Source organism: Taudactylus pleione, unplaced genomic scaffold (assembly GCF_031769625.1).
Source record: "Taudactylus pleione unplaced genomic scaffold, aTauple2 ptg000128l, whole genome shotgun sequence".
NCBI lineage: Eukaryota > Metazoa > Chordata > Amphibia > Anura > Myobatrachidae > Taudactylus > Taudactylus pleione.
The window spans coordinates 3,699,152-3,724,264 of record NW_028284530.1 but is presented as its reverse complement, the minus strand read 5'-3'; the positions used below and the strand labels follow the sequence as shown (position 1 = coordinate 3,724,264).

The window sequence follows — 25,113 nt, the reverse complement described above, 5'->3', positions numbered from 1 at the left end:
GGCAGAGCATGCAGTTAGCCAATAGATTTTTTGAAACATTAAGAAAAATGAATCTATTTATTCCAAAACTTTTGGATGGAATATATAGATTATAAAATAAATGATATATATATATATATATCCCAGAGGAAGAACCGCAAACACTTTATCAACTCAGGCAGTGGGTGCCCTAGGCTCTCCAAAAGATGGGAATGGGTTTTATTGAACGGGGGTACAATCGGAGTGAAGTTGACAAGGCCATTGAGAAATGCCTGTCGTTGGATAGGACTGATTTACTCAAGTCTGATAAAGAACCCAAGGTGAAACCTGAAAGGCTCATCTTTCCAACTACCTTCTCCATTTCTTCTGATAAATTAAGAAAATCTATTCTGAAACATTGGCATATCATCAGTTCCGACCCCATTCTTAAAAATACATGTCACAACAACCCATTGTTTGCCTAAAAACGTAGCAATAATTTAAAGACCTGGTGAACAATGCTGATATCCGCCCTGGTTTAGGAGCGGATAATTGGCTGACGCCAAAAAATGGGGCATTCCGCTGCAGTGGATGTGTCAATTGTAAATTTATTCTGACAGGGGATACATTTACCCATCCAAAGAGTGGCCAAAAATACTATCTACATCAACGGATGAATTGTGAAAGACGTTTTGTTGTCTATGCCATTATTTGTTCTTGTCCGATGGTGTCCATCAGTAAAACTATCAGGATGCTTAAAGAACGAATTGCTATGCACAGGACGTCGATAAAAAAGGCCTTTTCAGCAGTGGATTTGAACACGCCACCAGTGGCTAGACACTTCGTTGACCATGGACATGTGATGGGTGATTTTTATTTCATGCCTCTGCACCAAATTAAACCCCTGAGAAGGGGAGGTGACCGAGGAAAAAACTCCTTCAGAAGGAATGTGAATTGATCTATCAGTTAAAGACACTACGACCAAGGGGTCTGAATGATGAATTATCTTTCGATGTCTTCTTGTGATTTATGAGAGACACAGGTTTCTTTGGGGACTGCTAAGCATTGTCAATCAGTTATTTTTTCTATATTTTATTTGAATGTTTAGACATATACATGATTTATCTCTATAATAGAGTAGTTTTCTTTTTGTTATTTTCTTTTTTCTTCTTCTTTTACAGTATGTATTATGATGTTTTTGATGTAGATTTATATTTATATATGATCATCCCTGAGTGGATAATGTGTATTTGCACTTTGATTCTTGTATGTCACCTGTGTTGTGGAAATAGGGGCACCTGTCAGACAAGGGTTTTATTGGCTATCAGTGGGGTGTATTTATGGGTTAACATGGTAAGCACTTGGATGATGTTTATTGGTTTCCCCGCTACACGTGACGTAGTTATGTCACGTGATACCGGCACTTGAACTAGCCTAGACACGTGATGTTTTGACATCACATGCAGTCTGCCCCGAGAAGTTGCACTGGCATTGAGGTCTTTGCAGTGCTCTTCTCTGTATGGGCGTGTTTGTTTACATTTGACCAGTAAACACGTGGTGCATGCCGTGATACCGCTTCCGGTACGAGTGGTACAGCGTGGAGCTGAGTCCCCCGGCAGCGGCAGGTGAGATACATTTAGGCTTGTCTGATTAGGCGCACATTTTCCCTATTTATACACCATGTTGAGGCATTAGTGTGATGCTCTTGATGAAGGTGGTTGGACCACCGAAACGGCCGTCGGGCTTTTGACTGTACATATGGTATAAGGCCACCTGGCATTGATAAGTATCCATACTGCATTGCAGATGTGACATGCGCTTTATAGTCACCCGATTTAACATGGCTCTGCTAAAAATCCGGATTTTTTTGGGATGAAATTAAGGTCTGGTGTGCTGACTTTTTTTGATTCCTTATGGGGATCAATGCAACAGTATATATATATATATATATATATATATATATATCTCTATCTATCTATCTATCTACATGATGTGCTGAGTTGGTTCCTGTTATTTGTGACCCGTCTGGACCCATGCTGTTTTATTACCTTTGGATTGTTGTACCTTGAAAATGGTCTCTGTTTAGACCAAAATGTCGGTAATCTTACCTATGTAGCAACCATGAATAATTAACTTGCTGGCTCAATTAAACAAGTTGACTTTCTTATCTATGGTGAGTGCCCTCATTCCACTCTCTATTGTGTGTGGTATTGAAGTGTATATATATAGATTTTTTTTTTTAGCTGTACCCTAGGTTTTACGCTGAGGTCAGAGCCAGGTCACATGCCATATATAGCTCTACCCCTTAACTGCAATTTATGTTTACCTGCATATAAATGAACACTTAATTAAATACTTTCTTTAATAGACTTTTGTTACATACATCTCTAACTGAACCAGCATAACATTCATGGTACCCAACTATAAGTTTATGTATAGAAAATATATTAAAAAATAAATAAATAACAAATATACCAGTAAAAATAAGACCCCACTTTCTGAGGTTATTAAAATTGACCATACCAGTGGTCGGAGATCAGAATACTGTATTTAACCATCTATATATATATTCTTGACAATTTTTTCCCTTTAGTTGCTGAAACGGTCAGTTGTTGATACATTTTAAAATCAAATGTGCAAGTATAAAAGTTTACCCACGGACAACATTTTTGTGGCCAGTAAAAATTAATCACGGGTTGGCAAACCGGATCACAGCCCTCAGAGGTGAATAAGATGTATTTATGAAATTAACATGCACCGAGGTGTACTGAAATATTAGATCGGTACCTTATGTGAACTGAAATGAAAAACAGACATTGGTTATACAGGACGTGAAAAGATTTCAAAGCGCTATTGTGCTCCGATGCCTGGCATAGGTATCAGATTAAACATTACACCACCATCCTAACACTGGCAACGGTTGAGGGGTTCACACTTAAAAAAAAGGCAGCCCAAGGGGAACTGGTACTGTGCTATACCGGAGCGGTCTGGAAAATGTGTTCGACTATAAAAATCAGAATATTGTAAAGTATTTTTCAGCATGCCTAGGGGGCGACTCCAGTAATGCAATTGCAATAATTTTCTACTTCAATTTATCTTTATCTCATATTAATTTATTATAGAATATGCTATCTGCTCAGAACTACTCTTAATATCGCTGAAACGAATAACTGCTTTTAAATCAGACTGTCCTACATTTTAATCTTCCATTTAAAGTGGGAGGATCGTGGATGTGGCGCCTCGAATTGAGTAATCATGGCGCAACCCCTGGTACGGTGATTTGTGCCATTGAGCAACAGGGGGCGGTGCCACAATTGCTCGGTTTACTGCAGACATAAGACAAAGTGTCAGCACTGATCACAAACCAATAGGGCAGTGGTTCTCAAAATCAGTCCTCAGGACCCCACACAGGTCGTTTTCCAGGTTACCCAGCAGGTGCACAGGTGTAATCATTACTCACTGACACATTTTAAAATATTCTCAGGTGGAGCAAATTATTTCACTTGTGATTCTGTGAGGAGACCTGGAAAACATTCACTGTTTGGGGTCCTGAGGACAGAGTTTAAGAACATGTGCAATAGGGAATTAATTACTACAGTTTCCCAGTAATGATCATAATTAAGCCAATGGAATAACGTTTTAAGGTCCCCATACATCAGAGATTTATTACAGCAATCGTGCAATTTGCAATCGATTGTGTATAAAAATCTTTCCCTTTTTCAATCGATTGCAGAATTGCCACAATCTGCAATTGATTGAAAAAGGGAAAGATTTTTATACACAATCGATTGCAAATTGCACGATTGCTGCAATCAATCTCTGATGTATGGGGGGCCTTAAGACCATAGGTTACAATGCTCAGTCCATGTTTAATGGATATCCATGCTTGAGCACAGGTGGCTTCATTAGTACCTCAGTCAATTTGATTTATATATATGGACTCAATCATGGATATCGTTCAAACTCGGACCTTAATGGTGGAGTTTGGGAGCCTTTGGGTTAGACATAAAAGGATTGCGGATATGTCTCTTCCAGAAATACAGCGCTAGAAAAAGCTCAAATTGTGTGTAGTAACTTCAGTTCCCACAGATATGTGTTTGATACCACAATTCTTTAGTACTGGTTAAGAAAAACCTTGCATCGTATTCTGTGCAGCAATTAACGGTGGGGTGGGCAATAAGCGGCCGTCCAGCTGTTGCTGAACTACAAATCACAGCATGCCTTGCAACAGTTTTAGCATGGCCAATAGAAAGCTGTGGCAGGGCATGCTGGGATGTGTAGTATTACAACATCTGGGGGTCCGCTTATTGTCCACCCCTAGTTTAGAGTCTGGCTACATGAAGGCCTAGTCAATCATACTTCATGTGGAAGTAGGGTGGTAGGGTGTTGTGGTTCACCTTCTATTCAGTGTCCATGTGTTACCATATCTGAAAAATTAAAAGGTGCTTTGACCCCAAGGAAACAACTAAATACTTGAAAATGTTCAAACATACTTCATATGTCAGTCTCACCAATAAGTCACCCATAAACTTGTACAGTTTTGGAAATGAGGCAAGTGCATAATTATTAACATAACTATATCAATGGCTTACAAGAGAATATGATTTCTGCTGTCCTTTCAATTAAAAGACTTTACATTTAGCAACAAAAACATTTACTCTCAGATATTTCACTGCAGACGCCTCGCGTCGGAATGAGAAAAAAAATAATGTTCCTTTCATCATAAAGCCATCTGAATTCCACAGCACAAAGGGAACCATTCACATCACAACTATTTAAGACATGTGGCATCTTTTCTGCATGGAGTCTCTCCCCCTGTAATGATTATGGCAGAATAACAGCATTTTTCTTGGGAGGCCGTGACTGGTATGTAGCGGATATTTTCGGGTTTTATTTGCGTATCGATATCTTGGTACACACGAGCCCAAGAGTTACACGGTCTCTTGTGTTAAAAGAACAAGGTACAAGTACAAGAGATTCCTTGTCTGGACTATAAAGGACAGGAGTCGGCAGGAAATGCCCCACTGATCAATGCCCATTTGTCCTAATACTTGTACTGGATTACATAGAACTCTAGAATCAGACGTCACGACAACAGCTCTAGTACATGGTGACATGGTGGAATCAACAGAAAGAGAGCACCCTGAGACATCTGACCAAATGAAACCATCAATAGTCAACTAAGCAAAATGCCAAAGTGTTTCCGAGTCTCAATAAGAATGTATAGTATTGTTGACATAAATGTATAAAGATATTCAATGGTGAATTAATTATGTTACAATACGCTAGTAAGACTTAATAAGGGTTGCTAGTAGCAGAAAGTTCTGGGGGGAAAAAAACAAACCTAAAACACAGATATTTATTTTTTTGAGTGTGTCAAAAAGTTGAGCGGAGTTGGACAATTTGGCTGTAGTCATATAAAATAGATGGTTACTGCACATTGTGTGGGCCAGCCAACCAAAACTAATTTTCAATCATTTGGTCAATGGCTGTATTAAGTATGCAAATATTGGTCAACCAGCATACAGTATATAGGGCCAAAAGCAGCCTGGATGTTAGCCTGTATTGACAAAACCCCAGTATCAGAACAAGGCCTTGATACAGGGGAGTCCTTGTTTTTTAAGTGACAACACAAAACCTTAAAGTGTACCTATACGGGGTGTAGACAGAAAAACTATTAGCGGGAAAAAAAATTAAATCATGCAACTGTAATATCATGAGGTCCAACAGGCTGATTTTCATGAAGTTTCTAAAATAACAAAATGGCCACCAATCCACTGTGTGTGAGCAACAGATACACATCAATAATACAGACTGGTTACTATGCGTTGGATTACATGTGTACTATTTGCACCATGTTGTTATAGATGCCTTATAAAATTTCACGTAATATAAAAAAAAGAGACTCTTAACACTTACCTAATGACCCCACCTCCGTGCCAATGGACTCCACCACAAAGTCTGCCGATTTCCCTACAACACCCCCATAGAGCCCAGGTCCCCATGCCCGTACTTTCTGAGGACCAGCTTCAGGTCCCACCTGGACTTCAAATGGGCTGAAATAAATGAAAATAAAGACAATTATAATACATATGGAATATTGTATTTAAAGTATTTTGCACATGCACTGCCTGGAATAAGCAAAAATCTACTGTTCCAGGTGGGTGGCACGGTGTTCAAACATGAGGAAAGGCCACCATCGGTACAGCAGGCCAAAGTCTGTGGAACTAGGTTACCTGGGCAGGTGGGAATTTTTTTAATAAAAACAAAGTGCACAACAGGAGCTAAAAGCTTTAGGGTTGGAATTCAATTAGGCACGATAACTTGTTGCGAGTTATTGCACCCATAGCGCGATAATTCCACATAACGCGTCTATGTACGCTCCCTTTTTTCACGCAATCCAATTGCAAAAGTCACTTTGCGGCATTCGCTTGATAATGCTTTTACCCGCTATAAGTATAGGTGAAAAAGGGGAAACCTGACAGTACCCCTTAAAAAGGCAAAGTGATATAGGATAACAGTATAAAAGTGTATTAGTGGCCCTAATAAAAGTTTTGGGGGTTCTTAAATTGTGTCAAATGGCTGTTATATGCATTATTCTAAACAGTCAAATAATGATAGAAAGCAAATTTTTTATTTTTTTTTTGGGGGGGGGGCAAAATAAATGTTATACTTAAATTGGGGATGCATAAAAAATAAATGTCCATAAGCATATATTTGTATCATTTAAAGACACTTTAAAAAAAAACTTCAAAATATGCCTCCAACACCCACCTGCAGTCTTAAAAACACCTGTCCCATTCATATAGCACCCCCATATACCGTCCCACTCATACAGCACCCCCATATACCGTCCCATTCATATAGCACCCCCATATACCATCCACTCATACAGCACCCCCATATACCATCCCACTCATACAGCACCCCCATATACCGTCCCACTCATACAGCACCCCATATACCGTCCCACTCATACAGCACCCCATATACCTGTCCCACTCATACTGCACCCCATATACCTGTCCCACTCATACAGCACCCCATATACCTGCCCCACTCATATAGCACCCCCATATACCTGTCCCACATCAATTAAGCCATTTTCCTGCACTTTGTACTTTATCACCCCAAAAAGAGACATTATTGGCCAAATTAAGCTAATTAAAAATTATTTTTGCCTAATTAGTCATTAAAGAGGGTGTCCTCCTTAATGACTAATTAGGCAAATTAGTGGTTCTGAACCAAGTCCTGACATTTAAAATAAGCATATTCCCCAACTTATCCCCTGCTCAGGAGGTGGTGATAACTAATTTGTGATAATTGCTATGGAGAATTCCCATCCACGAAAACCGCGGCTAATAGGATTGCGTGATAGGTATTTCATCGATTTTCGTGAAAAAGCGGCTTATGGCTGCTAAGTGAATTCCCCCTTTAAACGTTTAATATATGCCTACATGCGAACATCCTGCAAACACCTTCGTTACACCCATACAGCCATGACTGAGTTATACATTGCCAGTAGATGCGTGCACTCAGCTTCAGAGAATGCGCAATTTAAACATGCAAAAGCTTGACCGCAGAACGGACTTTTATTCACTGCGCCAGGCCCAATGAATCCTGTAAGTCACATGATGCCAAAAAAAATAAATATATAATTATGCACTCTGACCGTCAGCAACCAATTTAGTCTTCATTCTAGCACCCTGCACCTGTCACAACCCCTGCAGTTCCTCTTTCCTGCCTGGGGTGTCACTCTCTGCTCTGGTGCTTCTAGCACACTCAGCTAATGCAACAAACTGCTGAGATGCAGATCAGAGTGTGCTAGAAGCACTAGTGCAGACAGCGACACCCCTGGCAGAAAAGAGAAACTGCACGGGATGTGACAGGTGCAGGGTGCTGGAATGAACACTATAATTAGATATATTTAATAGTTTAGTGAACTGAATCAATCTGATATCCTATTGGTTGCCATGGATTACAGACCCACATTCATTGCACATTGCACTGGATTATTAAATATTATTTTTAAATACAATATCTCTCAGACAAAGTAGAAACACTGTTCTGTACCCCATACACTGTTTCATGTTTAGGGCTTCCATTTAGACAACTGTTAGCAGAGAGTCCTCATGTTTAAAAGTAGATTTCAACTGCTACTTACCTACAAATACTTCATACAGGTTGAGTCTCCCATATCCAAATATTCTGAAATACGGAATATTCCGAAATACGGAATATTTTTAGCTTGACTGAGATAGTGATACCTTTGATTTTTGATGGTTCAAAGTACACAAACTTTGTTTAAGGCACAAAATTATTAAAAATAAAAGTATAAAATCACCTATAGGCTGTGTGTATAAGGTGTATATGAAATAGGGATGAGCGGGTTCGGTTCCCTGAGAACCGAACCCACCCGAACTTCGGGGATCCGGGGCGATCCGAGCCCAAGCTCGGATCTCCCTGTCTGCCCCGGATCCCTCTCCCGAGGCAAAACCTCGAGATCTGCTGTCGGATCTCGAGGTTTTGCCTCGAGCGGCCATTTAAAAAAAAATGCCTTTGCCTTTAATGGGCAAAGTGCTGATTGGCTGACAGAGCCGTCTGTCACGGCTCTCAGCCAATCAGCATTATGGTGCTCATTTGCATGTAGCACGGACTCGTGAGATCCGTGCTACATGCATCTGTGTGATTGACAGTGACACAGAGCACAGATGGGTCAGTGAGACCCGTCTGTGCTGCTGTGTATTTCAATGACACAGATGCACGCACGGACCAGGAGATCCGTGCTACTTGCATCTGTGTCATTGACACAGAGCACTAACGGGTCCGTGAGACCCGTCTGTGCTGCTGTGGTAAATAAAAAAAAAAAAACCTGTGTAAAAAGAGAAAAAAATGGCGTCCTCCCCCCCAAAAAAAGAGCAACCAGCCCCGGGCATTAGTGACCCAGTGCTGGGTGTGCTTAAATACAGGGGACAAACGACATAGGGGTCCCCTGTACTTAAACACAACCAGCACCGGGCTAGTCAGAACCAGAGCTGGTTGCCAAAATACGGGGGACAAACGACGTAGGGGTCCCCCGTATTCTGCGCAACCAGCTCTGGGCTCTGATCCGGTCCTGGTTCTGGAAATACAGGGGAAAAAAATGAGTAGGGTTCCCCTGTATGTTCCAGAACCAGCACTGGACTTTTTCTAGCGGGGGGCTGATGCCACAGCCAGGGGAGCCCTTTCACCGGGCCCCCCAGCCGCAGCATCAGCCCTGACCGCTAGTCAGCCCAGGCCGGGGATCCCTGGAGAGCTGGGGACCCCCCCAATAAAGGGGTCACCCTCTCCAGGGCACCCCAGGCCCAGGCTGATAGCCCGGGGCTATCCCCGCCACCCCTGGTGGCGGTGGGTGGCGGGTTGATTGTGTGGTGTGGTGTAAATAAAGAATATCAAACATTGTCTTTACAAGTAGAACTGCAAGTCCCAGCAAGCCTGCCCCGCATGCTGGTACTTGGAGAACCACAAGTACCAGCATGCAGGGCATTAAGGGCCCACTAGTACCTGTAGTTCACCTGTAAAAAAATGTTTTAAAAAAACACAGGACACACACACCGTGACAGTATAAGTTTATTAAACATACATACACACACACACACACACACACACATGTACACATACTCACCTATGTAACCCTGTAGCATCGGTCCACTTGTCCGGTAAAGTATCCATAGGGGACCTGTGAAAAAAAACATACTCACCATCTCCTATGCGAGGTTCTGTCCTCTTCGTTCCAAAGTAGGCATCCCCGGACTTGGCAAAAAAAAAAACGAAAACGCGATCCACGAACTTAGTACCGTTCTATAGAACGGTACTTCCCGAATGAGAGCTTAGCGGCGGGGTATCACCATGGAAACCCCGCTGCTAAGCGTTCATTGGCTGAGAGAGGTCATCTCCCGTCTCTCAGCCAATGAACGGCTCCCTCCATTGTAGTCAATGGTGGGAACCGCAGGGTAAACTTTAATAACCTTGCGGCTCCCAGCATTGACTACAATGGAGGGAGCCGTTCATTGGCTGAGAGAGACGGGAGATGGCCTCTCTCAGCCAATGAACGCTTAGCAGCGGGGTTTCCATGGTGATACCCCGCCGCTAAGCTCTCATTCGGGAAGTACCGTTCTATAGAACGGTACTAAGTTCGTGGATCGCGTTTTCGTTTTTTTTTTTTGCCAAGTCCGGGGATGCCTACTTTGGAACGAAGAGGACAGAACCTCGCATAGGAGATGGTGAGTATGTTTTTTTTCACAGGTCCCCTAGGGATACTTTACCGGACAAGTGGACCGATGCTACAGGTTACATAGGTGAGTATGTGTACATGTGTGTGTGTGTATGTATGTTTAATAAACTTATACTGTCACGGTGTGTGTGTCCTGTGTTTTTTTAAACATTTTTTTTACAGGTGAACTACAGGTACTAGTGGGCCCTTAATGCCCTGCATGCTGGTACTTGTGGTTCTCCAAGTACCAGCATGCGGGGCAGGCTAGCTGGGACTTGCAGTTCTACTTGTAAAGACAATGTTTGATATTCTTTATTTACACCACACCACACAATCAACCCGCCACCCACCGCCACCAGGGGTGGCGGGGATAGCCCCGGGCTATCAGCCTGGGCCTGGGGTGCCCTGGAGAGGGTGACCCCTTTATTGGGGGGGTCCCCAGCTCTCCAGGGATCCCCGGCCTGGGCTGACTAGCGGTCAGGGTTGATGCTGCGGCTGGGGGGCCCGGTGAAAGGGCTCCCCTGGCTGTGGCATCAGCCCCCCGCTAGAAAAAGTCCAGTGCTGGTTCTGGAACATACAGGGGAACCCTACTCATTTTTTGTCCCCTATATTTCCAGAACCAGGACCGGATCAGAGCCCAGAGCTGGTTGCGCAGAATACAGGGGACCCCTACGTCGTTTGTCCCCCGTATTTTGGCAACCAGCGCTGGTTCTGACTAGCCCGGTGCTGGTTGTGCTTAAGTACAGGGGACCCCTACGTCGTTTGTCCCCTGTATTTAAGCACACCCAGCACTGGGTTACTAATGCCCGGGGCTGGTTGCTCTTTTTTGGGGGGGTGCACGCCATTTTTTTCTTTTTTTACACAGGTTTTTTTTTTTTTTTTTTTACCACAGCAGCACAGACGGGTCTCACGGACCTGTCATTGCTCTGTGCCAATCACACAGATGCATGTAGCACGGATCTCCCGGGTTCGTGCTACATGCAAATGGGCACCATAACGCTGATTGGCTTCCTGTCTGCCACTGCAGTGCCACTCCTAGATGGGCCACGTGTTTGTGCCGCCCCCTTGTGTCGCTTAGCATAGTCATCCAGCTTCCTCGGTACAACCTTTTGGCCTAAAAACAATATTGTGAGGTGTGAGGTGTTCAGAATAGAGTGGAAATGAGTGGAAATTAATGTTATTGGGGTTATTAATAGCGTAGGAACAAAAAAAGGCCCATTTATGTGATTTTAGCGGGGTTTTTTTATTTTTTAAGAAAAAATCCAGATCCAAAACACAAAACCCAGAACCCAAAACACGGAAGGGTGGTTTTGGCAAAACCAATCCAGATCCAAAACACGAAGAAAGATCCAGATCCAAAACCAAAACACAAAACACGAAAAGTGTCCGGTGCACACCCCTAATATGAAACATAAATAAATTTCATGTATGTACACAAACTTTGTTTGAGGCACAAAATTATTGAAAATATTGTATAAAATTACCTTCAGGCTGTGTGTATAAGGTATATATAACACATAAAAGCATGTTTAGATTTGGGCCCTATTCCTAAGACATTTCAATATGGTATGCAAATATTCCAAAATACGGAATATTCCGATATCCAAAATACCCCTGGTCCCAAGCATTTTGGATATGGGAGGCTCAACCTGTATTACAAATATCTTGCCCTGTGATAACAGACTGTACATGCCACATCAGACCCATTTATTAAACGGATATCCTCCTCTAGCACATTCCCAAATCATTACAAAACACAAAAGAATGAAAGAATTGCATAAGAAAAAAAGACTTCAGTGACCTTTGCATAGTGATGACATTCTAGGACTGGGTTAATGATTTCCCTGGTCTACTATATAGGAGGTTACGATATGTGCTAGTATATTGCTGCAGGTATTTAATTTTACCCAGTTACTGGGAGACTTCTCACCCTTGCCAACGTTTAAACTAAACAGGAGGGGAAGGGGCTTGTTAGAGGGCACGAGACCTGGGACCAAGTGTACTTTATATGTATGGCAACCAAGTGATCTGGTTGTAACCATCTAAAGCTTGTATACGGCCAGACTACCAGGGGCGTAATTAGGTATTTGAAGGCCCCATAGAAAAAGTTTGTAGGCGCCGCTTTGTACCAACCAATGGTGAAAATGTATATAACATATGTAACTTTGACAAGGAAGATGGGCACCCCTAAGCCCCATAGCAGCTGCATCTAAGGTAGTTACACCCATGCAGACTACAACAAATTCTCTATACCATGGACAGAAAGTTATTAACATATTGTAAAGCGAGAGAGAGGCAAGTCTATGCCGTGATAGCAGCTGAAATATTTACACATCCAATAATGCCCCAATTTGTGGCTAAATAAACATAATGATGAATTCCACTTTTTATAAAGTACTTGCAAAATTGTAAAGTTTTAATACTATTAAGAGCAATCAATGTCGTCCAGTCCCATTTTAAGGGTCCAGTTAGCAACGGTTATGTTACTGCCACATAAAGTGGTCTGCTGTGCATAGGATAACGGCCTGAAAAGATCCTGAAACTTTAATAAATATGTATGTGAATGTTCTGCATAGCACGACACCACGGGAAATTACATGAAAGTAGTTTATGCAGTAAATCACTGCATCCTACACGAAAATAGTCTGAGATAAGCTGTTCCCATGACAACAGGATGCTTTCACTGAGCAAATATCTCAGTCTCACAATAGTGACTAGCTGGAAATAGGAAGAGGAAGAACGGATATGAAATGTGTTTCTTAATAAACAGATTCAACTAGGAGCTATATTTCACTATATGCCATAACAATTCTATATACACTTAGGAAAAAAGTTTGTGTGCCATATGTTTCATTTCGGTCTACTTCCTTTATTAGGTCAATGGAAAATTCCACATTAAAAAAATAGATAAATACGACAACCCTTAACATGGTAATTAATATTTACAGGACATAGAGGTCTATTTACTAAGCAGTGGTAGGAGACAAAGTGAAATGAGATAAGGTACCAAACAATCAGCTCCTAACTGCCATGTCACAGGTTGTGTTAGAAAAATGACAGTTGGGAGCCGATTGGCTGGCACCTTATCTCCTTTCACTTTATCCTAACACTGCTTAGTAAATAGACCCCACAATCTTCTTACCTTTTAGGGATCTGATGTCCACCCCAAGTGATGGTCGCCACATGTTTTCCAGGGTGCAGGGGGTAATACTCAAACAAATGGACGCCATCTACCGCCTCCAACTCTTTCACAAGCTCATCCAGGCCCTCTGCCAAAAGACATCAGCACAATGTTAGCTTTATCTCAGTGTAGCTTTTAGCCACGCGGAGGAGAAGACAAATGAGTCCTCTAAATAGACATGGTGGAATTTTCAAGCTTTGGACAGGATGCCCACAAACTCCTACATTGTAGATGTTCGGTATTAGACATGCTCAGGATATGCCTGGAATGTCTAATATTTTCAGCATTGGCTACATCTGTGCAGATCTATGGTTCACTAACCAGGACACTGTATCATATCTATATACACACGCACAACGGGGAAAAACATTAAAGACTTCACACCTAAGGATGAATGATCCGGCTGTCCCAAATCTTGTTTAATGCTTTTTTCACTGTGTCGCTTTTAATCAATTATATTATAGGTCATTCACATTAAACTTAGGCACTGGAACATGTTATTTTGTACTTCTGGTCTAGAGAATTTGTGAAAGGATTTAGACAGCCCACGACAACACGCCACAGACAGCAAGATCTAGAGCAATTACCTGATCACAGCAATCAAACGGTTTAGTGCATATTTAAAAAAAAAAAATAGCAGCCTGTTTTAAGCTGGGTATACACTGGAGCGATGGGCATTCGTTCCGACATCAGAAAGAATACCCTTGAATGGGGGTATCCCGTACACATTGGGACGAGTTTATGAACAATGGAACGATCACTATTCCATCCTTCATAAACTTACTGAAGGTCGCTAGCAATCTCTCTGAGCGATGCAGGCAATTCGTCGTTACAAAGCGACAAATCGGGCCAACATCGCTCCATTGTGTACCCAGCTTAAGGGAAGTGGTTGGCAGTAATGTGATGGCCATAACTATTGCCATTTCTGACACTGGGCATGTGTGGCTCCATTTTGAAAGAAAAAAAATCCGTGATAACTCCTGCCTCCAGCTTTTGCTTAATCGAATAAATAATTAAAAAACAGCGAATGATAGACTATGACCCCACTGCAGAGCAAATAGTGAAAAACTAATCTAACTTAATAAAGAAAAACACCAGAGCCATAAAATGGGTATAAAGAAGGACATTCTTATTTAAAATGTTATTTGAGAAACCTGTATGGTAGTAAAAGAAAGAAAGACCAGTTAATAATAAAGACACTTGCCAAAACCAATTTACAACAGGCCTACAATGGGTGCCAAATGCCAGCCCATCAACACAACAATGGGTGCCAAATGCCAGCCCCTCAACATCGACCAAGCTTGGGTATCAATCTACACCCTCCAATGACACAAAAAGGCCCACCATTCCAGGTGGTGCCACTGACACCAGTAGGGTAGAATCAGCTTATCCTGTGTATTGAAGGGGAGAGCACCTTAAGAACTAGTGCGACAAGATGACCGCTGACTTCCATCGTTTCCCAACACACTCAAGGGAGAGTGGGGTGGAATTTTTTAATGAAAAATAGGCCTCAGACAAGGCAACCTGTGCCTATAAAATTTATTCTACCCATAACGTCGCCTACCAATAATTCTCAAGTGGTCCGCCCTTCTGCACTAAGCTTCACTACCCTAAGACAGGCTGTTCCCAGCCCGGGGGTTTAAACCTGTTATTCTAACCATGGAAACTGCTGTTTCCACAAGATTTAAAGGGGCGATAAGGTTGATAAATGGTCCCTTTTATATTTGAGCATGAATGGGGTTTCCTTTATAGCTCTGTGACACAAACTACCATGACAAAGTGATCATTATAATCCAGTATTGGTCAAGAACAGTGAGAGCTCCACAGGAACCACACTCATCACTCCCTACTATTTGGGAAAACAGGGGATAAAGTATTCCAAATAAGTATCTCTTTGTTTTCTCAGCACCAATCTGGTTTCTTGTGAACTTAGAATTTTTTTTTCCCCCTCTTATACAATTTGTTTTTTTCAGACATTAATAAAATATCCGAGTATAGCGCAGTCTGAAATAGTTATGTAAAAACCAGCAAACTGATATGTAAATGTACAAGATGTCCATAAATACATGCTCACTATAGTGTCCCACTGTAAAGGAAATCAGAAAATAACAAATCGGCTATAAATAAACAGCAGGGCCAATCCCTTCACAAAATTTTACATTCTCCACAGAGAATAATAAAAAAATACAATATAATTGTTCAGAACATCCAACGGATACTAATGTCCACTCCTTGCTATGAGACTGAAGACAAAATGGCTCAGGTATCGATTACCTAGAAATTTTATTTTATCTGGCAAAAGCGATTACAGATTTTTGCATTAAAGTATTATAGTAAATACACCCCAAGAGGAGGGAACGTTTGCAAACAGTGTAACAATACCAGACACTTACTTGGCCCTTTCACCGAGACATGGAGGTCACCACTTCCTGCAGGCCTGGTGTCGACCTTAAAATCAGCAGTTTCTCTAATCCTGACGCCTCTGGGCTGCAAGCCACGTCCGCTGGCTCGACAAGCATTCGGGTTACAGGCTGTTGAAAAGAAAAGTGATAGGAGCACGTTTTCAGATATTCATGTAATGATAACACTCTCTGTGTGATGCTGACAACTCCATGCTTCATGAGTGATGGTGGAAGGAGAGCCACGGAGCGAGAATTAATGGAATAGCATGCCGGGCCCTTTAACAGAGCTGGTAAAACATTTTGGGAGCAACAAACAACACATGCAAAATGGCAAAGAGTCTATATTGACCATACAAGAAATATATGACTATTGTAGCATAAATATTTTTTCATTTACTTTTTCCATGTTATTTAAGTTGATAGACTCTCTCTGCAAACCATTATTGGGAAATCTAGGTGGTGGGGGGACCATTATGAGCATGCTGGGCGTGTAATCACCAGTTTAGGGTGTATTCACTCACAACTTACAGTACTTTAAACTACAATCATTGTTATAATAAATTATGGCTATAATATTTGTTTTGTCCATTTAAGGGGCGGGATTCAATTAGAGGCGAAGGTGATACGTTTTCGTGCCTGTTAACTTATCATGCATATCGTCTGATAATTTTACTTAACACCTGTATACGAGTGTTAACATATCGTGCAAATCCAATTAGAAAATGGCTGATTAGTGTTTCACCTGATTCTTGCTGGTTTTAAGTACAGTATAGACAAAAATTTAGAAATCTGCCTGTACACCAAAAACAAGACAAAAATAATATTGGATAAGAGTATAAAATCTTTTAGTGTTCATAATAAAAGTATTTGGGGTTCTTTAATTTTTTCAGTGTTTGAGACAGCCATTTGACTCAATTAGAGAAAACTTCAAAAGACACCTCTAAAACCCACCTGCAATCTTAAAAACACCTGTACCATTCATACAGCACACCCATATACCTGTCACACATCAATTAACCCATTTTTCTGCACTTTTTCACACCCAAAATTACGTCAATATTGGCCAACTTAAGCTAATTAAAAATTTATTTTTGCCTAATTATTCATTAAGGAGGGTGTCCCAGTGGTTCTGAACCAAGGGCCTGATTCAGAGTTGGGAATAGAGAGAGATAGCACTTAACTGTGTACCTGGACAAACCATGTTGCAATGCAAGGGGTGTATGTAAATACATAATTTTTTTTTTCAAAGAGGGTAAATACTGGCTGCTTTTGCATGTAGCCCACAAATACTGCACAGATTTATTATTACTCTACAATTTAGATGTCAGTTTGGATACCTCTCAAATCTAAATCTCTCTGCACATTTTAAATCTGCCCCACCTGCAGTGCAGCATGGTTTCACCAAGATGATCAGTTGGAGAGAGATATCTCTCTCTATTTCCAACTCTGAATCAGGCCCCAAGTCCCAACATTTTACCTTATAATAGGGATTTTTTCCAACTTTTCACCTGCTGAGGAGGTGGCAAAGAAACAAAAAAGGTGTTAAGTCCTATGTAAAAATATTGGGTGTTAACTTCACCTGCAACTGAACTGGGCGATAATCACTTTTCAGGAAAAGTGCAAACTTTTTACACGAAAACGACTTATCGCTTCTAATTGAATTCCTCCTTTAGTTTTGGATCATAAATTAGGATTAGGTACATATTTAACAGATGACTAGTTTTAAACAATTATTAAGCGGAAAAGGTAGATACAGTCAACTAGTTTTCATGTGATATGTCCACTAGAGTCAGTTTCATTGAAGTTTATGGACAGGTCATTTTATTGGTATGCAATCATTGCAAGATTCAGAATGTCACATTATTCATGTCTACATTATGAAGAGAGCAGCATTTGGTTATACTGCGATAATATGGTTGACATTCTCACTATCAACGAGCATAATGACAACATGTTGATAATATTGCAGTGTTGACTTGTAAAATGTCGTCATGTCAACTATTAGACCTTATCAACATGCACGCTGAACATCAGACCGTGTGGAAATGCTGAAGGACAGCATTATGATTGACGAACTGGTATACCAATTTTATGGTGTCCTACTAGTTAATTTGTACAGATCAGCATCCATTATTTAGTATTATCTTTTATTCATATACATCAGTGGTTCCCAGACTGGGTGCCGTGGCACTGCAAGGGTTGGTGGCCAAATCAAACTATTTATGATCAATGTGATAGGCAAATCCAGTGCTGTTGTCCTTCATAAAATATGTGGACAAACAGAAGCGCAAACCTGTCCACCACATAACGGATCATAAGGATTACAGGTAATAACATTACTTAATTTAATAATTGTTTTCGGAATTCTACAAAAAGAAACATTTGGCCTAGAGGTGCAGTGATAAAATGAGGACACTATAGGGTGCCATGACTCAATAAAATTTGGGAACCACGGCTATACATTTTGCATAAAATATATTAAAAGGTCTATGTGACAGCAGTAGGATTAGCCTTTAGCCTAAAGCTTGTGCTCTACACTGCCGTACTAATATGTGGCTTACTGATTTGCAGGTGTGGCATCAGCAAAACAAAAAAACACCCAACAGGGGTATTGCCAGTGGGCAAGAAGCATGACTGGTGGAAAAGGGGCATGTAAGCACATCCTGGGGAAAAGGTCAAATTTTGAACAATTCTTTTTAGCTCTACCTGAAAACTAGGGAGGTATGTAATGTGCAGTCATCATACAGTCTTCAAACACGTACATACACCGGTCAGAGAAAGCACCAGTATATCATTAGACCAAACCTCCTAATTTTAGGACTTATGATTCTGTATGGGATGTAGTCAGCATCCCGGCAGTCCGACGGTCTAAATACCAGAGTCAAGATCTCGGCTCCAGAATCCCAACCACCGGCATCCCGAAAGTAAGTATCGGGGGTTAGGTTTAGGGATGTACAAATAAATCATACCTTGGCTCCAATTATTATAATTGCCTTCCACACTAATGTGTGGTTTTAGTAATTTAGGGCTTTGTGGAACATTTACAACAAGCTGCATGTAATGGATTTTTCTAACTGATTAGCATTTGCAGACTAGAACACGGGATTAGAACACGTCTTTTGAAATAATACTCAGTAACCCCATCTATATTTGCCATGAAATTATTACGGGCTCCAGATCCAACATATACTAATCTACTAGCAATATAGTGTACAAGAATGATAGTAATAATTGTTGTATGTTTCTGGATTATGCACTAGATTATATGCAAGAAAAAAATATACTTGACAACCACTGCTTTATTGAAACAATAAAAACAAAACTAGAGTTGTCTTTAATTGACTGATACATGTACACCATACAGGTCCTCTGTCTAATTAAAACCAGGTAAGGTCGAGAGAGGCCACAGAATTTACATGCGTCAGTAATTAAAGGGATGAGTTGGCAATCCTTTCATGTCTGGTAACCTGTGACACTATTTACATAAATAAACTTGCTAATGTCTAGTTACATTGCAGAGGTGGTAAAACCACAAACCTGGAGACTGAGAGATAACTGTGTGTGGTATGTGGCAGCCAGAAGAAAAATAAACTGCAGACCAATAATGACCAGTAATGTTTCATTGGTAAGTTACAGTTATCATCTAAACCACACATGGAATTGATCTATATATTCCACATAGGCCTATAAAGCACAGACGGTAAGTAAATAGTCATGTCTAGGCTGGGAAATGAATTCAGACAAGCTCAAAGCATATTGGGTCATACAGCAATGGCAATGCCAACTGAATCTTACTGGTAGCATACTGGCATTCTGGCCACACTGCCACTAAAAACAGCACGGAGTTAGAGCTTTCTTATTTCAGTGTTCCACTTATTCCATGTTTTATTTGAACAGACTTTATAAAACGGTTTTTAGAATTATTCTTTATTTTTAAATAACATTTAAATGTATGTAGGTACAGCAGGGGCATATTGAGCTCCTAGGCACAAAATTAATGGCTTTCCCCCCACCACACAATTTTATTATTTTTATTAGGTTTAAACCCTAATTTGGCAATTACCAGTATAACAGAATATAATAATAAACCAAACCATGAGCTATGACATCTCATATTATATGTGCGCCACTTGCTGGGGATGGGCAGCACTCAGGATACTTGTTTTACTTCCGTCACTGACCGTAATATCAAACAAGCTGATACCTGGTGGCAGTCTGTAATTTCTCAGCAGCGAGGAGGGGGACGTGAGGGGCGTGTGCACTCAAGAAGACATCTTAACCCACAGGTGCCAGCTGCTGTGGGCGGGGGTATGCACTCTGCAGGAGGCAGGTGACTAGGTCGCTAGTGTACTGGGAGACTTCCTCCTAAGGGCACACGCCCCCGTACTCGCTGCCCCTCCTACCCTCTGTTCTGTGGCTACAGCAGATGTACGGCTGTCAGCACCCCAATTGCGCAGCCCGAAATGCCAAACATACTATTTGAAAAATAAAATTTAAGAGGGACCATGGTCATGCCTCCCTGTATTGGACACACCCCCTTTCAGTACCGGGGCCTGTGTCCGTCCTCTATGGTCAGCCCCCAGGCATACACTGATTGGTCTATCCAATTTCCGTAACTACAAAATATGTCCACTGTACTGTACCATATGCCATCTTTAGTGGAATGTAAACCAAAGGTACAAACTCAGTCTGCGCATATCCTACCGTCCAAACTTCACTCAAAATGGTGTACGGTACATTGGAAATGTTACGTAGTTACTGGGAAATGTAAGACTGACTGTAATAAAACGTGTGTCCAAGTTCCACCCCCAGCAGGTGGAGCCCCTAGGCACGTGCCTCACCTGCTTAGTGGGAAATTCACCACTGAGGTACAGAAAAAGTAAAGCAGGTGACATTTCTAATAGTCATAGAATTGTACAAAACAAAATATAGTTAATAAAATACATTGGTTACTTAACATCAAACCAAACAAACAAAAACAGGCACATCTCAGGGAAACATGTACATGCTACTGGCCTCTAGATAAAGGATGTTAGTTATCCATCCTCCCCATAGATTACATTATGAAAAAGGATGGATGAGGACTTTATGAAAGGGATTTGTGGTTAAAAGGGATGGCATGTACCACAGATAGTGAGAGATAGCCAAAAGGCCAGGCTGATGTAGTTACACTCCGATTGCCTAAAAGCCAATAGGCACAGGATTATGTTGGAGATTTTATAATTATATACACAAACACACATCATGTTGGTAATGTCTACAGGGTTTATTATTGGCGTAGAGATACCAATACTAAGGAGGATCTAAACTCAAAATAAGATACGACAAACATAGCCTAACACAGAGCTTGACATACCCCGGGCGCCAGGTCGCTATGGCGACAAAGACTTTAGACTTGACGATCGGGATTTCCAAGCCACCCTCCACCCCGCCGCCGCAGAGAAGCTCCATTTGTCGGGCGCCCGCTGAAATTTTACCAGCGGGCACCCGACTCGCTGCAGCCGGGGTCGGACTTCCCCACAGGCACTATGGTAGAGACGTCATGACGTCTCTCTCCCAAAGTTCCGAAGGGCGGCAGACGGCAGCGGACGCAGGATCCTGGCCTAAGGCAAGTATTAGTACTGGGGGCACTATTAGACTGGGCTTAGTACTGGGGGTACTATTGCAGGGGGCTTACTACTGGGGGCACTATTAGAGGGGGCTTACTACTGGGGGCACTATTACAAGGGGCTTACTACCGGGAGGCCCTATTACAGGGGGCATTATTAGAAGGGGTTTACTACTGGGGGCATTATTAGAGGCGGCTTACTACTGGGAACACTATTACAAGAGGCTTACTGCTGGGGGCACTAATACAGGGGGCTTACTACTGGGGGCATTATTTCAAGGAGCTTACTACTGGGGGCACTTTTACAAGGGACTTACTACTGGGGGCACTTTTACAAGGGACTTACTACTGGGGGCACTTACAGGGAGCTTGCTACTGGGGGCACTTTTACAAGGGGCACTATTGCAGGGGGCTTACTACTGTGGGCACTATTACAAGGGGCTTACTACTGGGGGCACTATTACAGGGGGCTTACTACTAGGTTGAGGGACACTGAAAGGGTATATGTGGTGGTCTATACAAGCTTTCATCATTTTGGTAATGGACGATGGTCTGGCTCCTAAACTTTTAAGATGGCTCCTAGATTTTACAAAAATTTGTCGTGCCCTGGCCTAACATGTTAGGCAGGGATTAACACATGTGAGAGAGTGATAAGTATATTCTGCCATATTCCTCGACTGTAAACTGTCATAAGCATTTCTCTTAATGAGGGCAGCACTATGCAAGTTTATTCCACAAAGTGATGTGTGAATGACATTTACAGAAACATAACAGCAGGAAGTGACTTGACTAACATGTTAGTCTCTCTATAAATCTAACTTCACAGGTATTATATGCTCAGTTATTACAAACCTTACTGCCTACCCCAACATTTACTACTGTAAAATAAGGATTGAATAAGCCCAACCCCATGTACAGAGCCACATTTCCGTCAAGTCACATTCATTTCTTTCATAAGTCCAGACAATTTTAAAGTCAACTATTATGGACGGTTCCACCATAAACCTGTACCATTGGAAGGTACAAGACAGTCTTATTAAACATATTTTGGGTTTGGCTCCACTGTAGCACTATTTTATTGGTTCTCCATTAAGACATGAAATAACTTTTGAATAGAGAGGCTAAGGGGTGAAAATGTGACTCTTTGTACTGTAAGACACAGGGGAAGGGGATCAACACAACATATCCACAATAGCAGAAGTCTGAGCAACACAACATCCTGCTGAGTCTTACCAACCCTGTCCTGAACACAACTATGAGGCTTAAGCTGTGAAGTCCATTATCCGGCAAGGGTAGAGCAGATCAGAATTGGGAAGCAGAGATCTAGAAGCGCAGTAGGAAGGAGGAAGCAGATGAGAGCAAAGCAGTAGAGAGCAGAACAGAAATATCTGATCAAAGCAAGAAGCTATTTATCTAGCCATTTTATATGCCGGAAAATATTGCAAAACTAATATTATTGTGGACAGATTACAGTAGACAGTAAGGCAATCAGATTACATTAGAATGTTGTTTGTTTCCATTTCTGAAATGAAACTCATTTAAAAACATTTACTAGTTCAGGTGAACTTTTTCTTGATCTTTATAAGATCTACGTATATAAAAGTTATGCATGGAGAATTTCAGAAAAATAAATTATGTCTAATCTCCCCTCCCCCCAAGCAACTAGCAACACTATAGCACTGGTCATTACATAATTTTTATCAGCAGTCGACTTTATTATATATAGACTATACAGGCTACAGATAACATGTTGGGTTCAGCTGATTGTATATGTATTGGCATGGGCATAACTACCAGAGGTGCAAGGGGTGCAGCTGCTATGGGGCCCATCTTTCTTGTCAAAGTTACAGGTGTTATATACATTTTTCGTCATTGGGTGGTACATAGGGGCCCTTACAAACTTTTGCTATGGGGCCTTCAAATATCTAGTTATGCCCCTGGGTTTGGATATGTGATAGCCTTTCAAATCACCTACATTGATAACTAGTACATTCATCCTTTATACTTTTAAACTTCTCAAGGTGTTCATTCCTTGAAAATCACCCAGTGCCAGTTTCCTTCCTTGGATGTATTAGTTGGGGGACTTAAAATGGGTATTCCTGAAAAGTTTTCTTTGCTGGGCATTATCTTTAATTTTTAATTTTTAAGACAGATACAGCTTAATTTATTGAATATAAAAACAAAAATTTACACTCATCCATGAAAAAAAATAAAATGTGGGATGTTTCAACGTTCAGTACTCACCTTCTCCAACATTGACCACATAAGGGCTTTTGGGCGTGGCTTCCCCACCAAAATTGATACAAACACTGTGAGGGCCTGCTTTTACTGGTTTGTAGGTACATCGATATACACAATTTCCTTTATCTTCAAGAGCAATATCAACAGTATTGTTCCTCCCCAGAGGATCTGTCACCTCTATGCCAATATCGCCAATTCCTGCCCCTATAGCAAATACACAGAATTACAGATTATTATTTCAGATGGTAATATTTTAACCATGTTGCATGTACAGATAACGTGTATTCCAACCAAATTCTATTAATATTAGTAAACAATCAAATCTATTTTAAACATGCTACAGAACTCTCACTCTTTTTCTGGTAGAAATATAACATAACAGTAGTAGCAGTTTTGATCACTGTTTGATCTCGTAGTCAGACACGTCACATCAATAAATTAAATTCCAAAAAAAACAACACAGTTTTTATTCTTGTTCTAATTAAATTATTCAGTAACCAGAACATGGATTTTTACATATCCATATAGACACACAGCAGATTACACAGAGGCACATGTGAGAAATGGTGTTAACTGTAGACAAACAGATTTCACAGAAGACGAAACAGTGACTTTCCACCACTAGTTTAGCGAATAGTAATCCCAAAGGTTGTTCTTTATACAGTCCCCAGGATGCTTGTTTTTTTCTTTTTGGTTTTGCCAAATGTATTTATTTACATTTTTTTCCAGAAAAAAAATCTGCAGTAACTCTTAGGGGCATATTGAATTAGGTATGAATAGTCGAGAACTTTTCGCATGGCGAGGTTTTTATCATCATCGCTGGTTTTCCATGCGGAATAGTATCACGCGTCTCCGCTTATCCCCGTATTCAAGTAGAAATCATTGAAATCGTCACCTCGTGAATTCGGACTTGGCGAAAAGTACTGTAAAAAAATGGCGAAAACACTCTGTAGCCCCCAAAAAGCTGCACTAACATAGGGAATCACTATATGGGGGGTTCTAGTACCCCTTATAAAGCTAATCTGTTTTTTTTTTCTCCAAAAGCTTGCTATTAGCGTCTTTGCATAAGTGGTGAAGAATGGCATTAGGCAATATTTTCCAGCAAAATACCTAGTCCCAGCAAATTTGGGGTACATGAAAATAGGTGCTAGCATATTTTAAAGTTGCTAATGTGAAGTTTAAAAAACCTGAAAAAATCCACCTGCCGTACTTTTTTTGGGGTGTTATTAAGTTTTTTTAAAACTTTTTTTTGATAAAGTTTACCTTTGGGGGGCTGTCCCAAGGGTGCAGGGTGGTTCCCGCAAGTTCGCACCCCAAAACCACAATTCTGTACTTTTTTCCGCCAGCTTTCATAGGTGAATCTTTTTCGCCTATTCCAATGCATTGACTTTCCGCACCGGCGAAAAGTCTTTGGAGATGAATACGGGGATACGTTTTCGCCTGGGGAAATTACGTCACCGGCGAAAACTTT

At 41.2% G+C, this 25,113-nt stretch overlaps 1 protein-coding gene across 2 annotated transcripts in view; it reads right to left on the bottom strand.

The window, feature by feature from the left end:
* FLNB (filamin B) overlaps positions 1–25,113 on the bottom strand; it is a 240,370-nt gene that overhangs the window by 92,750 nt on the left and 122,507 nt on the right. For both annotated transcript variants that reach the window (XM_088472690.1, XM_088472691.1), the window contains exons 8-11: positions 23,646–23,846; positions 15,785–15,922; positions 13,353–13,479; positions 5,878–6,014 (exon numbers count right to left, since the gene is read on the bottom strand). In XM_088472690.1, coding sequence (XP_088328816.1) covers positions 5,878–6,014; positions 13,353–13,479; positions 15,785–15,922; positions 23,646–23,846 — 603 coding nt within the window. The remainder of the gene's footprint in view (positions 1–5,877; positions 6,015–13,352; positions 13,480–15,784; positions 15,923–23,645; positions 23,847–25,113) is intronic.